Below are 17,181 nucleotides of genomic sequence, written 5' to 3'. Positions count from 1 at the left end.
ATGAAAGGTTTGAGAGAAGAACAGATTTGAAAGGACAGCTTTTGGGAATATGCTGAAATATCTCTCAAATTTGTTTAGCTGGAAAGGTCCAGTATCTGGAATTTACTCTCTCTGGAATGCTGTGAAATATTGGTATGATACATTTAAAGTAATAAAGTATATCATTATGTGTTATGGATTTAAATTTAGTTAGGAGCAATGGTAAGTTCCAAAGGTTTAAGGAAAGATTATAGAGAGAAAACTAAAAATTGAACAAATTCTTAAAGTCTTCAGTGAATGAATGAAAAATTACCGGTAAACCTGTTTTTAGGTAGTACATTTGTGATTTTCTAATTTGAACATTAAGCCATCTCTCTTTCTAAAAAATGAGAGAGCAATTAGAGCTAAGAAAATTCTCATGAGCTCTATGGTTTGACTTCTAGTTTTGTTTTCTACTTTTGTAGCTTGTTTCCTATTTGCAAGTCATGCCTAGATTTTTCAATATGACTTTGATCTTTTTTTTTCATGGCCTTGTAAATAATGATATTTATAGTAAGCCGAGAATATTATTCAGATTTCTCTACTAGCTATCTGACAGAAATTAATCTCAACTGTGTCTTCTTATTATAGTACTACAAGAGAGTCAAATCATGGGCTTTGATGTCACACAGACTTAAGGTGAAGTTCTGGTTGTGATACTTACTGTGATGTTGGGCATGTGACGATCTGTGAATCTAAGTTTCTCCCTGTGTAAAAGAAAGGAAATAATTTGTACAGGGATATTGCTGTGATTAGATGAGAGAGTGTATGTAACTTAGCACCTGCATCAGGAATAATTGGTGCTATTGTTGTTAACCTTAATAAAAATTACTGTAGCTGCCGAGGGAAAGAAAGAGTTTAAAAGTCTCATACGATTTGGGGTTTCTGACTTTTTGAGGACAGGTTTAGCATGATGACAGAGAAACCAGAATGCAGTTAGTGGCAGAAATTATAGACTGTCATAATTATTTGTGTGATTATTTGATTGATGTCTGTCTTTTCTAAGACTTAGAACTCTATAAGGGCAGGGGTGATTTTCCCTATTTTTACATCCTTAGCTTCTGGCATGGTGCTTGAAGTATAGTCAGCCCTCAGTAGTTACTTTTTTGAGTAGAAATTATTTAGGTACTTTGGTTCTCTCAACTCCCCCCCCCCGAAAATCCTTATATTAAATATGTCATTTAATCCATTTATTAGTGTTAGCTTCAGATGCCCTTGGCTGTGTGCTACCAATGGTGTTTTCTCAGGATTTTTTGTAAATTGAAGATGGCCTAGATAAGTGAAATGGTGCAGGCTGGGCCAGAAACACCAGTATATTGAGTTAGGAATTTGTGAGTTTCAGGTTTCCTGCTAGTGTGACTCCTTAGAAAAACCTCTCAATTTTTCCCTGACGTTTCCTTTGTTTTCCTGAAGATACCCGGAGTTGCTCATTTGCTGTTTCCTCTTACCATTACTGTACTCTGCTACCACCTACTCTTTGTTCCAGCTTTTCTGATTCATATGACTCCACCTCTGAAGTGTGAGCTTTTTTAAAGCTTTTACTATTAGTGACAATGAAAGAACATAAACAAACAATACAGAAAGACTCTTTTACCATTATTGTTTTTTTACTGAAACTTTCAGGCTATGTAAAATACTCTAATGTGTATTGGGTGCTAGAGGAGGATTTTTAGGGGGAATTCACTTCCTTTCTACCCCCAAGCTATAAGCACAGTTAAGTCTTACATGGTACTGAGCCACCTAAGTGTATTTTCTGTTAAAGAGTTAGGGCCTTAGGGTCAGTTTCCACCTCTGTTCCCAGTTTGACCTTGAGCAAATTGATTACTCCATTCCTCAGTTTCCTCATCTGTAAAATGGGGATAATAATAGTTTCTACCTCATAAGGTTATTAGGATTAATGGGAGTATATATCTGTGTGCCCATCCATCTACTGAAAATAATGCCTTACAATGCTAAGTACTCAGTAAATGTTAGTTATTGTTGTGTTGCCTCTCCTTTTGGTATGTGCAAGGCTCTAGGAGTTTAGAGATGAGTAAAATAAAGCTTCTGGTATCAGAAAAGTCATAGAGAAAAGGAAAGAGGGGCCAGCAAATACTTGCAGTACATTATGGTTAAGTTCGGTAGTAGAGATACAGACGTAGTGCACCGTACAAGGTGAGATAGAGGTATCATTTGTGTTCAGGCTGACTGGGGAAGGGTCAGGAGAGGCTGACGAAGGCGAGACTGAAGCAGAATTTGAAGGATGAGTTCTGATTTCTGAAGAGGAAGGAGTTTGACGGGTGGAGGTTCTATAGGTCATACTATCTAGGCACTTTGGAGGGGAAAATGGTTTAGGCTCCCCACCTGCTAAATCTTTGGGGGCTGGGAATCTGTTTTGTGTTTTTTTGTTTTGTTTTTTAAAAGATTTTATTTATTTGACAGAGAGAGACACAGCGAGAGAGGGAACACAAGCAGGGGGAGTGGGAGAGGGAGAAGCAGGCTCTCTGCTGAGCAGGGAGCCCATTGCGGGGCTCGATCCCAGGACCCTGGGATCAAGACCTGAGCTGAAGGCAGACGCTTAACAGACTGAGCCACCCAGGCACCCCTGTTTTGTTTTTAACGAAAAGCTTCTTAGGACTCACCAATGCAAATAACTTGCTATGTGGAAACCATTACCAAGTCATTTTCAAAAATTTAAAGTTTTGGTTTTGGGAAACTAAAATGAATACCATATTGCCATTTAATGAATCAATTGATGATTTCATTGTTTGTATGATAATGTTCAACCAGGTGGTTAAGATAAACCAACTTTTAGATTATACTTCATTTCTTAGGGAATCTGATATTTTATAAATGAGATATCATTCTGTCATATTTAAGTTATATTGAGACCTGTACTTTATTAATATGTGGATATCAGGGTGTCTAAAGATCATTAGCTTTAGAAACTATTTTTGTTTGTAGAAGAACTGGTGTGATTATTTGCAAAATTATATATGTGTACTGCTTTTCAAGGGTGATGAGAAGAATGTTTAAATCAGAATTACCTGGGCAATCCATAGTTGTTGATTTGTATTCATAGCATGTTGCAGTAGTGTTTACTAATATGCTGCATATTTGGGGTATAGTCAGCAGATATTAATGATGAAATATCTTGTAAAAGCACAAACTTGTTGAATTTAAAAAGATGGTGAGAATGAAGAATTTGCAAATGGAAGGACAAAAATATTTATATTTAGCATAGTTAGCTTTCACAATATTTTACTAATCCTTTTTCAAAAAACGTATTAAGGAATTTAACACAGTTCTTTAATGAAAATATTTTCATTTTTATCTAGAGAGCTGTAGAGGGTGCTGTATCATTAGGAATAGTATCTGAACTGGTTTTAGCTAATTATAAGAATTCTTTTAGGCCAGACTATCAAAGTTGGTTAATTTCTCTTGGATATACATTTTTTGCTAACTATTTTAACTAAAATTATAGTGACTGATGTTGCGTAATTGATATAGTTTATAGTTTATAGTAATGATCTAACATAACTTTGTTGCAAAATGTTTATCTTCCAGATTGTTTGAATGTAGTTGAAATTTTGATCTCCCCAAACTGAGAATTCTGATATTTCATTGGTAGGCTTACATAATAAGCAATCTCTTCTCTTCAGATGGGTCCCAATGAGTCAAAGATAATCACGCCATATAATGAGAATATATATTTTAGGTTCAGAAGAGTATTATCTTTAAAGGAAAGATTGTTAGAACAAAATGGAATTTAAAAACCTGGCAGACTATAGAAGTTGTTTTTGTTAAGCCAGAAGTCTGGCTTTTCTGCTGATTAATTTATTATTCAGATAGGAGTTTTATAAATTCCAAACTTCACTGTTCCCTAATTTTTCTGGTTTAATGGTGTTTTAGAAAACTTGAGGTAGAATTATCTGATATTTTTATTTTAAAGGATTGCTGTTAGAAAACAATTTTTAGTAACTGGATTTGGTTTCACCAGTGCTGAAGAATTTAGAGATTATTTGAACTTGATGAAGTGATATATTTTGGAATAAAAAGCAGTAAGTTAGCTATCTTTAAAAGATAAGGAAAATGTTAGGTATCTATCTTCTAAGATGTAGGCAACTTTAAAGGGTTCTCACCCATACTTTGCTGGGAATTTCTTCCTTTTTCCTGAAACCATATTTTAAATATTTATTATGAAGTTTTATACTATAGTTTCTTTAAAATAACAAGCAGAAATTTGTCCTCCCATTAACCCCTCAAAAGTGAAAGTATTTTCTCTTGTTGGGGGTTAAAGGTTTGCTGTTGTTCAAGCTTTCTTATTAAACAGGTGTACCCTGTTTTTTTGTTTTGTTTTGCTTTTGTTTTTTTAACTCTCAAGGCACCACCTTCCATGGTTAATAATGAACAACGCCAGCACGCAGAGCACATATTCTTATCATTTAGGAAATCAAAATCACCATTTGCAGTTTGCAAGCATATTTTGGGTAAGTATTCACTTTAAAAATATTTTTGCAGAATCAGATCTCGTTTTTCTATCTTGAATATTAGATATTTTAAATTCCTTTTAAAACAAACAGGTTTGTATAGTTATAATTTTCCATTAATAATCATTCTATTGAAGTGGCTTTAAAGATATTCCATAAAGCCAGACAGAGAACATTGTTTTTACTTTGAATTTTCTTCCCCTGAATATAGTATTCAATAATTTGTTTTAGTATTGACCATAACATGAAGGCTGTTAATGGTGGGGGGGAAAGGCTAGTAGTTTTTCAATTGTTTTCAAGAGTGCTATCACTTATAGAAAATGTACTGTAATATATTTTATCCTAGTGTTTTAAAATTATGATTGTTTTTGGATAGTTTTTCAATAGTTTTTCTTTTAGTTTTTTTCAAAAAAATTTTTAACCTATAGTTTGTACTCAGCTTACTTAGCAAATACTAGTTCTGTGTAGGTTATCACTGTATATTTTTAAATGAAGCATTTTTACTCTTGTAAAAATGTTTTACGAGTACCTTTTATTTGACATATGTACAGAAGTGATCTCTTTCCTTTAAAAATAATCACAAAAGTTACAACTCTTGTCCAGAAATGGCATTTTCTAAAAGATCTACACACTACAGTCTTCTGCCTCTTACATATTTTTCAATAATAGTAAGAGAGATGTCATTGGTTATTGTTATTTTACAACTTATTGTTAGCTCTTGTTCTTAATTGGAGCCATTTTTTGTAGCTGATATTTGAGGCTCTGAGTTATCCTTGACCACAAAATTGATTAGTTGTTTATTACGAACTAAAATTTCTGAACTTTTATTCTTGTGCTTTTAATAAGACTTCTCTGTTAGCCACCAGCACTCTGGTTTCCAGATTGAAATAGCGTATAATGAAAATTATGTTAATAATGCTTTACATAAAGGGCTTATAAATGCGTTGTTAGATTGGAGTAGAAAGAGCACTGCTGTAGGTACTGTGAATTCTGGGCGCCAGTGGTGCCTGTTGCGCGGTATCGAGGAAGTCAGTTCGCCCTTTTTTCATCTGTAAGAGGAGAACAGTGGTACCATTTTCCTTAATGGACTTGGTTGCCTTAAGCTGTTATGAGGCACAAATGTAGTAACATTTAAAACCACTTTGTAAACAGTAACATAAGTGACCCCATTACCTGATTTCGAAAGGCATTTTAAAGATGTGATAACCTTAAAAAAGTGCTGTTTGCAAGGAGCTAGTGGTGGTGAAATGAAGGTGGCTCTGTCTCATTCAGGAGTTAGATCTTATCATTAGAGGGACAGTTTTAATAACCACCTTTTAAATTCTAAATGAGGCAGTTTTGGTCTTTTTTTTTTACGGTCAGTTTTTATACTTCAGGTGAATTTGTTTCTGGCACTAAGAAAATTTGTTATGGGGAATATTTAATTTCATGTTAAATTATAAGAAGCAAAACTAAACATCACTATTAAGAATTTAAGGGAGCCTTTATCTTTACTGCCTTGAAATTGTTCAGCATTTAGAAATTAGATTTAGAAAACCATCATATTAAACAAGTCACCAAAATAATTTGAGTCTGATTTTTATGGCATATGCCTTAACTACATTAATTAGGATTCCATCATTTTCATCTGACTTTCTGTTGTAATTCAGTTGTCATTCTGTACTAGTTGGGAAATAGTTGCTCTAAGTTTTAAGTATTTTATTAGAGTGTATTTGTTTATACGACTCTTTTCCTTTTTAGAATATGTATATTTTATGAAGTACTATTGCTTTGTTATGATTTGAGCTTGTTTTAGAATACTTTTGTTTTCTTGATAAAAATTTCTAAAGAATAGTATTGCTAGTTCCGGCTGTGCTTTTAAAATCAGTTTGGGTTTTGAGACATTAACTATTTAAAAGGTTGAGTGCATGTGTTATAAGCATAATCTAATCATTAATGTACTGCAAAGCCCTGTGTTACATTAATGTTTACATCTAAACTTCACAGAAAATCTTTCAACTCCTTACTCAGTTGCCACCAGCACAGAAGGGTTAATTCCTCTAAGAAGACTTCTCATACAAGTGGCAGTCAATCGCAATTCAGAATTTTCACATTCTTATTTAGGGATAATATGTCATTTTTATACAATGTCTGGGTGATATATTCTAATAAAGGGGAGACTTTCTCTTTGATGCTTCCCTTTTCTGGCCTCTTAAAATGCTTCCTTCCCACTTCTGACTTAAGTTTTATGTTTCTTGTTTTTCCTCATTTCTTTCTCTTCTAATCCGTTTATTTTTATTCTAGGTTTACTTTTCCACTCTTCTCTGTGTGTGTGCGCACGCGCATGTGCGTGTGCATGTTGCATGCTTGTGCATTTTGTCAGAAGAGTACTTTTACACTTCTTTACTTCAGAAGTCTTTGGCACTTAAGAATTTGCTAGTTTGGTGCAGTCAAATGTGCATTCACGGTCCTTTGAGTTCTGTTCTTGTTAAAGAAAGACCCCCAGCCAGTGAGAGATTGGTTCAGTGCTTCTGAAATTAACTTTGTAGCATTCTTCTATCCTTCTCTCAGGGAAGAAATGGATTTCTTTAATTTCTTATCTCAGAAGTGGTTGAAACAAAACAAAATGGAACCTAAGACTTATTCTTGGTGTGCCTGTGTATCATTAAGGAGACTCTGGAGTTTGCATTGCCTGTGTTTTGGACAGAACTCTTTAAGGCCAGAGAGGTGATTGTATGTTGTAGCTGAACATCTGGGACTTGACTACTATAGTTTTAGTTTTATTTTGAAAATATTTTTTGATCAGAATGTAGGGCTCTGCCTCTCATTATTTGCTTCACTTTAACTTTTGTCTTCATGGTTCTATGTAGTTTCAGATGGCTGACGTGATAGAAATGAATTTTATTTACTAATTATTATTAAAGAAAGTTAATGTAGTAAGAAGTGAAAGCTTCCTGCTCAAGTGGCCTGAAATAATCTGTTATGTAGACAGTGTCCTGGTCAGTGGAGAATCATCCTAAAAGTACCAGAAATTCTAGATAAATTGTGATTTCCTCATGAAGACCTCGCAATTTCGAGCATCTTTAGAGCAGAGAGCAAGAATAAGGCTGGTTTGTCCATGTGAAGTCCTAATCTTCTGCTGGTAGCTTCTAGAGTTCCATATAGTTTCTTCTGCACATTTATATTATGTGTAAGTACAATTTATGAAGGCTAATTTTAAGTTTTATGAGAAGGTTAGGACAATTCCTCCTTTTAAATTTGGAATTTGGCTTTCTTTTTTTCAGATCCTCCATTCTTAGAGACAGCTTCTTATGGGAGTAGTAATTTAGATATGCGTATTTAATATCAACAGAGGTATCTAAGAGTTATCTTGGAAACTTCTGAATGTCATTCACCTTCTGCAGTTATTTCCTCCCCCCATCCCTTGCAAAAAAGGAGGAGGAGGCAGGAAAAATGGGTTAGATATAAGTACAAACAGTTAGAAATAAGCATGTTTCATTGCTTATGAAAACAAGAAGGTGCCTGTTTGGTCTTCTCTTCATTGGCATATGCCTTTAGGGGTGGGTTAGTGTTGCTTAAGGAACATTTACCAGCCATGTGACCTCGAATTTCTTCTCTTAATCTCTTGTTTCATCAACACTTTGTTCAGCTGTAAAATGCAGGCAATGAATTAGATGATCTTTGGAGTTGTATTTCCAAAATACAACCAAGGTTGTATTTAAGTCCCTAAGGTTTTGCTTCTTTGTTAAAACCCATAGTTAAGGATTTCAGGTTTCTTGTCCTTAAAATTTTTACTGTTGCCAATAGAAAATGAAATTAGGCCATCAATCATCATTTACTTTCAAGAAGAGGTTTATAATAAGAGACTACTTGAATTACCTTTATGAAGCAGTACCATATTTCTCCTTAAATGATCTAAATAGATATAGCTACTTTCTGTTTCAAATCCTCTTTGAGTAAAACTTTTTTTTCCCCTCCTGGAACTTTAAACACATCATTTTATAATTGGTTTGCATTTTTGGAAGTTATTGCTTTATTTATTGATAATATTTTAACGTTTCTAAATTTTTGTGAGTTCTGATTATCATCTCAATTAGAATTCATGTTGAGATAGCATGGAATAATCAAATTTAAAAAGAAAAAAAGTCCGAATTGGTTCCTCTTATTAGTTTTTGTATGTTCAAAACTTGTATGTAGTAGTCTAAATTGGTAGGAATTTACGTAGGATATACCTTTTCTCATGCATTTTTATAGCTTATTGTGTCAAGATCACTTACAAGATTTTTAAATGACCTAAGCTTGAGTAGGAGAGAAAATGATGTGCCTGACTATATCTTCATGCTCGTCCGATAAATTCTTGAAGGTGCCATTCTATGCCAGAGTTAATTTCTCATGGCTTTCAGATACTCATGTCTAGTGATCTTGGCAAATAACCTGCAGTCTAATCATAGACTTTTCATGGATTTCACATGATGGTTATTTTTTTAGAACTTCAGAAAATTTCTGCTTTTTCTTGACTTCATTTTGACTGTTTCTCCCTTTTGATAATGCTGTTTGGAAACCAATTGTAGTGGTATTGGTGAATGAAAGAAAAAATAGAAAATTAAAGTATTTCTTACATGTGTTAATTTTCTATTTTTTCTTTCCCTCCTGATTTAGTTTTTAGTTTAGAAACTATAACTTGCTAGTTAAGGCTGGGTTTTTCTAAGTGTAGCTTTGGAATTTTACTCAGTTTAATCAATATTGCAATCAGAAAATTCGCAAGAACTTCTCACCTTGTGTAAATGTGACTCAATTTTTTTTTTTTTTTAACATTTTGAGGAAAATAACCTGAACGTGATTGTGTTTATTTCTGAACTTGCTATTGGAGATGGGCCATCCTGCTGAAAGAAAGCTTAATCCCTTAACAAATATTTTAACAGCATGGCTCATCACAAATAGTAATGTTCAAAGACTAGTTTAAGATATTTTGCAGATACAAAGTTCTATTTTGCACAGGGTGAGAATCTCTTAGGAAATTTTCTGATTGCTTTATATTTTTATTTTTATTTTTTTTAAAGCTGTGTTATTTTTTAGTTCTTCATGCTTTGGAAGTAACAGTTGAAGAGAGGTGAGGAAAGTTTGTGAAAATTGTGATCGGTGATTAGCTGCCACCTGCCTGGGGTGTCTTCTGAGAGGAACTAACCTCTTTGTGGTGCTAGAGCAAGGTCACTGGATTAAAAAAAGAACAGGTAACCATCTTATTCCTTGTCTGAAAAGTTCTGTTTTTAAATTAATAAATGCAAAATATTCAAAGGAAGGTGAACTGCTGTTTAAAAAAAGTTTCTAATTTTCTCTTCAGAAACAAGTAAAGTGGATTATGTCCTCTTTCAAGCTGCCACAGCCATAATGGAAGCAGTTGTCCGAGAGTGGATTCTCTTGGAAAAAGGTAGCATCGAGTCACTGCGAACATTCCTTTTAACCTATGTCTTACAAAGGCCCAAGTAAGTATGTGGTAGAGGTACTGCTAAAATACTTTTTCTGTGCTTCTCTCTCTCTCTCTCTTTTTTTTTTTTTTTATTCTTTAATTTTTTAATGATAGATGTTTATGGTTAAGCTCTGCTTGGGGCTCATATCTTAAAACTCACACACATGGTTGTGGGTTATTTTTGGTACTTAATGAAATATTACTTTTTATTTAAGCTACAATACTAGGTTTTGTTTCTTTGAAAAGATGATGCTGGATGTTGGGTTTTTTTGGTGTTGGTTTAGTTCCAAAGATTTGGTTATAAGTAAAAGTTGATCTTGGACTCAAGTGAAAATCCTTTGTACTTACTTGTTCTTTTGGTACTTGGTAAGTATTATAAGACATAGGTGAGTATCCTAGGACAGGTGAAGAGGGAAATCTAAGTACCATTAACAAACCAAGTGTTACATGTATGTGTACACAGAAATGCACACTAATAATGTTATAGAAGAGAAAGCACCAAATTCTTTTAAATAGTTTCTTTTAGAAAATGGACCAGTTTTAAGAAGTGAGGTAAAAGTAAGTTCTTTTTGTGTTATACACATTCCATTGTTTGAACATTTTATAAGATTTGTACATTGATTTTTTTTTGATATGAGGAAAATTGTCACACAACTTTGGGGAGAAATTAATTTACCGGGGCTCCTGGGTATCTCAGGTTAAGGTTCTGACTTGATTTCAGCTCAGGTCTTGATCTCAGGATCATGAGTTCATACCGTGTGTTGGGCTCCATTGCTGGCTGTGGAGCCTACTTAAAAAAAAAAAGAAAAAAAATTTATTTACTACTTATCTTTTTTTTTTTTTTTTTTAAGTCCCCCAAACACCAAGTCTTCTTTTGAGAGGAGGCAGTGCACATTGTATGTATGCCATTTGAGCATTGGGACAATTGAGTACTTTTTTTTTTTTTAGATTTTATTTATTTGACAGAGAGGGAGCACAAGCAGGGAGTGTGGGAGAGGGAGGAGCAGTCTCCCCATGGAGCAGGGAGCCAGACATGGGGCTCGATCCTGGGACCTTGGAATCATGACCTGAGCTGAAAGCAGATGCTTAATGACTGAGTCACCCAGGTGCTCCTGAATACTTTTTGTATAGATGTTCATTTCCAAATTTAGTGAAGAAAATGTTACGTAATCAGAAATGCTGGTAATTAGGAATGTCAATTAGTGGCATTAAACATGCATAAAGCTTTAAAAATTATTTAGAACATACCTTTGTTCCTGCTGATTGTTCACTAGCAGTCTCTGAGTTCATAATATTTAATAATGATTACTGGCACGAATTTAGCACACAGTTAAGGGCTAGTTGCTTTACCTGTAGAAGAATGAATGAGAGAAAAAAGGCAAGATGTACTTAGCCTATAAACATCACAGGTGTAATGGGTAACGTTTTCTATAGAGCAGTAGATATAGATGAATGTAAAGGGAGGGTTTGGCTTGTTTTTTCCACTTTTAATAGAATAAGGAGAAATTGACCGGGTTTCAAACCTTTCTCTTCTCATTCACATTGGTTTTCTTTCTTTATTTAAATTTTATTTTATTTTATTTTTTTAAGATTTTATTTATTTGACAGAGAGACAGCCAGCGAGAGAGGGAACACAAGCAGGGGGAGTGGGAGAGGAAGAAGCAGGCTCCCAGTGGAGAAGCCTGATGTGGGGCTCGATCCCAGAACGCCGGGACCACGCCCTGAGCCGAAGGCAGGCGCGTAACGACTGAGCCACCCAGGCGCCCCTTAAAGTTTAATTTATTGTTTGATGAGGCCATTTGGGTGTGATATGATACTGGCTTGCCCTGGAGCTGCTCACTGATCCCTCACCCTCCCCACATGGGAACCACTGAACTCTGGAGAGTTTGGTAAACTTAAGTGTGTGGTAGAATTTGATTGTGTGTGTGCGTGTGCACATGGTCTCTTGTATTATCCAAAATAATCTCATTCTTAAATAATTTTCATTAGTTCAGAAGCTTATTTTGGAGCTGATAGTAGGGTTCTACATTGAACTAGGTCACTTACATATTTTCTCCCAAACTCCTTAAAGAAAAAAAAAGTCAGCAAAGTCGAAAGAAGAGTACAGTGAATGCACACATACTCTTTTCCTAGTAGGAAGTTCAGTTAACATTTTGTCACATTTGGTTTCTCTTATATATGTGCATTTCCCCACTGAACCACCTGAAAGTATGCTGCAGAAATCATGATACTTCATCCTTAAATACTTGAGCATCTCTCCTGAGAGCATAATCTCAATACTCTTGATATAATTGGCATATCTGTATTAATCTAATGTAATTCTGATTCTATATTTTCATTTCCCCAGTTGTCTGAATAATGTTATTGATATCCTTTCCTCCTTTATGTTATTGTTTGATCCAGGATTTAACCAGAGATTATATGTTGTATATAGTTGTCATGTCTCTTTAGTCTCATTTAATCTGGAATACTGCCCTTTTTTTGTTTTTCATGACACAGCCATTTTTATCTTGTAGCATTTCCTACAGTATGGACTCAAGTCAAGTGAAAACTGTTGGTATACTGCATAAGTAGAATACTATGAATACTATATGTTTATAGTGTTGTATACTTCTCATTTGGTGCACAGAGTTATTTCTATTTTTTTCCTCCTAATTGAGATAACATTTACGTAAGAGTGAAATGGAAGGTGCACTTGACAGTATAGCACAGTAGTTGAGAAAGGAACTGTGATTTGTGCACAGGCAGACTACCCTCTTTGTGCATTAGTTTTTTAAATTGTTATTATTTAATTATTAGAGTTAACATTTTACTCGAGATAGTTGTGAGGATTAAATGTATTAATTTTTGTGAAAGTAGTTTATAGGAAGCCTTGCATAATACCATAAACACCAACAGATGTTAGTTAGCCATTATTATTTATTTTCCTAGTAAGTTATAATTCTTGCCAGTGGACTTCCTTAAAACTAGCTTTATGGGGGCACCTGGATGGTGGCTCAGTTGGTTGAGCATCTGACTTTTGGTTTTGGCTCAGCTCATGATCTCAGGGTCGTGGGATCAAGCCCTGCATCAGGCTCCCTGCTCAGTGGAGAGTCTGCTTAGAGATTCTTTCCCTCTGCCCCTCCCCCCCAGTCACGCACACACATGCATGCACCCTCTCTCAAATAAATAAATAAATCTTTAAAAAATAAATAAAACTAGTTTTATGTACATTTCCTAGGAGTATTCAGTGTACCTGAAATTATTGTGTCCCCCCAAAAGCACAAAAATTCACTTTGGTCAACTCATATTCTTCCATATAATGGGATCTCTGCATTTATTTGTTTAATGAATACTTAAAGTCTGTATTTTGAAGGAATACTTTTCACTTCAGTCTTGACATAGGGAGGCATGTTTGTTTGTATAAATGTCTAGTAAATGCCTATCATGTGTTGGGGGAGCCCTCCTTAGTAATGGCTCACCACGTTGAGGGAGCGGTTCAGGGACTGTCTCCGGAGAAAGTGGCATCACAGTCTTGGCAGAGGACATAGACATTTAGAGGCCTGGACGTGCATGTGCATTATGCCAGGAACTGAAAGAAGCTCAGTGTTTCTGCAGTTTTGAGTGTATGTGGATGGGGGGAGATTAGAGAGGGCAGCAGGTACCTGACCATGAAGGGCCTTGGAAGTGGGTGATTGTATCATTTATGTCCAAATGGGAACAATTTCCAGGGTTAAAGAAAACACTATTAGTAAGTAATGATGTGAGACAACAAATACATTGGGAGTGTCCAAAGAAAGCTGGGCTGGGTCCTACTGCTTGTAAGCCACGTTAAGGAATTTGGGGGTTATCCCAAGGGCACATGGTTGTCATATCCTTGTGGCATTATAGAGTCTGGATTATAAAGTTCAGAGTACGTTTTCTGAGCCTTACCTTTAAGAAAAGATTGTGAAAAGACAATTAAATCTCTGTGTCCTTGTGGTCTAATGGACTTTGTAGAATGCCTTCACTTAGGATCAGTGCTTCTGTCATCACACTGAGGAGCACAATTTAGATAGAAAATTTAAAAAAATTTTTAAAAATTTTCTATGTGTCCATAATATATTGTGGGTAACTATCATGTTGCCTTTTCACATTAAAGGGAATGAATTTGAGATTATACTACTGGTTGAAGATGGATATTAGATCAGAATTTCTTTTAATTGATAGAATCATAATCTGGCTCTTAGTGAACTGACTTCCATCTATTGAACGCTGCCTGAATAGCTAGCACTTAGTATGCACTGGGCACAGTTTTAAGAACATTTAATCCTGGTAACAACCCTGTTGCTGTTACCCCCTTTTAACAAATAAGAAAGCTTGAGGCTCTGAACCTGTCTTGCTGAGGGTCACAGAGCCAGTAAAATTATGGAATGCAGATTCAAATCCGGATCTTATGGCTTTGGACACTGTGCTTAACCAGTAGGCTATACTGTCCTCATATGTAAGCAGTGTTATTAGTAGCTTCAGAGATAGTGAAAAATATTGGGAGTATTTTTTCTATTAGATTCATATAAAGGTTTTCACAATGATTTTTATGTCTTACAGCCTCCAAAAGTATGTTCGGGAACAGATTCTATTAGCAGTAGCAGTAATTGTAAAACGAGGATCCTTAGATAAATCAATTGACTGCAAAAGCATTTTTCATGAAGTCAGCCAGTTGATAAGTAGTGGCAATCCCACTGTGGTAAGTGCGCTATCTGTATTTATAAATATTTAAAATTTTTATTTTGTGTGATACAAATAACAGTAATGATATCTACATCGAAGAACAAGTGCACAGTCTTAAGAATGAAGCAGTTTTCATTTGTTCATGTTTTCTTTTAGTCCTTTTTTATGCTTACATACTCTCAATATAGTGTACTTTCCCTTTTTCATTTGACTCTGTTTTTCCATGTTGGAATTGTTCATAATCATCATTTTAATGGTATAAAATATTATAAGCTAATACACCGTAATATTCTTAAACATTTCTATTGAGCGTTTTTCCTCATTTAATAAACTGTTGACAACTACTAGTGGTAATAGAAATGTTTGAATAAAATATAGAATGATATGTAATGTAACAAAAATCACTTAAATGTTGCTGTACTAATGGGTCAAGGTATACTTTGACCCCCAGGTGTTAACTGAACAAATTTGAGAACCCTTGTTCTTGACCGAATTATTCTGGGGAACCTGTTTTTTCCCCTTTCAGTCTCCTGTCTACCTTTTGAGAACTAGTCATGCCTAGAGAGTGAATAGTGGTAGCCAGTCTGTCAGAGGCAGGACGAGTTGGAGTTGGTGTAGTGATCAGCTGTGATCCTTGGTTAGAACTTTTGACTATTAGCTGAAGGATATTGTGGAACTGGGATTGGTAATACCTGGCTCTTCTGATTTTCAGGTATTAAATCTTTAAATATTTTGGGTAGTTTTTTCATTTTACCAATTTCTTTAATCATTTGGAAGATATCTTTGTGAGGCTATACACCTTACAACTTCTTATGAGTTACTTTACATCTTCAGTGACCCCTCAGTGAGTGGTATGATTTTAAGAATGTATTTGATGGTTTGAGGTTAGGATGTAGGTACATTTTTGGAGGACTCTATACATTGTCCCTTACTTTCCATAGTATCTTGGATCTCCCACCCCTCACACCTCTTACCATAAGCAGATGTGCATTGTCCTTTGCTCTAGCCATCTGTCCTCCACTCTGGCTTGGATCCCCATCCTGATGTACCAGGGTCTCAACTGAAGGACTGCATAAGCAAGTTGTCAGGACTTTGGAACTTCCTCTACATACCCAAAGTATATTTTGTTTTTTCTTTGGAATACACCAGTGGTCATACATCTGTTCTTTTTCCTTATCAACTTTATTGAGGAATAATTTACCTCCGTTACCGCATCCATTTAAAATATACACTTCTATGAGTTGTGACAGTTATGCATGGACTACCGTCACAGAACAGATACAGAACAGTTTTTGATTGTGTGGATATTATGTTCTTTGCCATTTTTGCAGCAGATTTCTTCAAGAGTGCTTCTCTGCAGTAGAACTTTCTGCGTTGATGCAAATGTCCTGGATCTGTACTCTTAATATGTAGCCACTATACCAGGCACATGTGGCTTTTGAGCATTTGAAATGTGGCTGGTGTGACTGAGGAACTGAATTTTCATGTTTTAAAATGGAAATTCAAATAGCTACATATAGCTTGTGGCAACCATATTGGACAGTACTAGAGACTTTGATAATCCGAAAGTCTAATTTTATGGTTTTTTTCCCACTTAATCTTAGATTGGAAGGTTTAATTGCTTACATAAAACTGACAACTTCAAAAATGTGCATATTTGAATCATTGCATTTTATGGGTCATTTTGGCTTTGTTTTATGTAGTAAGAAGCTCTCTTGAAAATAGTCCTCGAGATTCCATTTACAATTTTTAGATAAAAATGATGGGGAAGCTACTTTTTACTTATGTTAATCTTTATACTTTCAGAAACTCTGTTGGTAGACATTGTCTCCATTTCTGATGATGAGCTTTGCACTTGTTTGCTGATGCCTCAGGGTTGCCTACATTAGTTGTGTAATGTAATCTTGTTATTTGCATGGATTTTTGTTAGCATTTGTTGCCTAACTAATGGTCATGGGTGCAGTCCAATGGTGGCTGTCATTGATGGTTGAAGGAAAAACAAATAGAGACTATAACTAGTCAGAAGTGGTAGGGAAGGAGTACGTGCACCCTGATGTTTATAGCAGCATTATCGACAATAGCCAGACTATGGAAAGAGCCCAAGTGTCCCATCAACTGACGGATAGATTAAGAAGATGGGGGTGTGTACACACACACACACACACACACACACACACTGGTATAGTACCCAGCCATCAAAAAGAATGAAATCTTGTCATTTACAGTGACGTAGATAGAGCTAGAGTGTATTATGCTAAGCAAAATAAGTCAGAGAAAGATTTCACTCATGATTTCATTCATATGTGGAATTTGGGAAACAAAACAGATGAACATATGGAAAGGGGGGAAAAAAGAGAGGGAAGCAAACCAAAAGAGAGACTTAACAATAGAGAACAAAGAGGGTTGATGGAGGGAGATGGGTGGGGGATGGGCTAAATGGGGGATGGATATTAAGGAGGGCACTTGTTATGATGAGCACTAGGTGTGAAATGTAAGTGATTAATCACTGAATTCTACTCCCATTATTATTACACTATATGTTAACTAATTAGAACTTAA

General features: G+C 35.2%; 1 protein-coding gene across 1 annotated transcript in view; it reads left to right on the top strand.

Annotated features, from left to right (window-relative positions):
* The window catches only part of XPO4 (exportin 4), a 125,770-nt gene that overhangs the window by 24,408 nt on the left and 84,181 nt on the right, over positions 1 to 17,181 (top strand). Inside the window, 3 exon segments of the mRNA XM_040621293.1 lie at positions 4,382 to 4,487; positions 9,808 to 9,949; positions 14,500 to 14,638. Of these exon segments, the coding sequence (XP_040477227.1) occupies positions 4,382 to 4,487; positions 9,808 to 9,949; positions 14,500 to 14,638 (387 nt within the window).

The sequence above is a fragment of the Ursus maritimus genome, unplaced genomic scaffold (genome assembly GCF_017311325.1).
Source record: "Ursus maritimus isolate PB19 unplaced genomic scaffold, ASM1731132v1 scaffold_10, whole genome shotgun sequence".
Classification (NCBI taxonomy): domain Eukaryota; kingdom Metazoa; phylum Chordata; class Mammalia; order Carnivora; family Ursidae; genus Ursus; species Ursus maritimus.
This window is presented reverse-complemented; position numbering and strand designations above follow the sequence as displayed.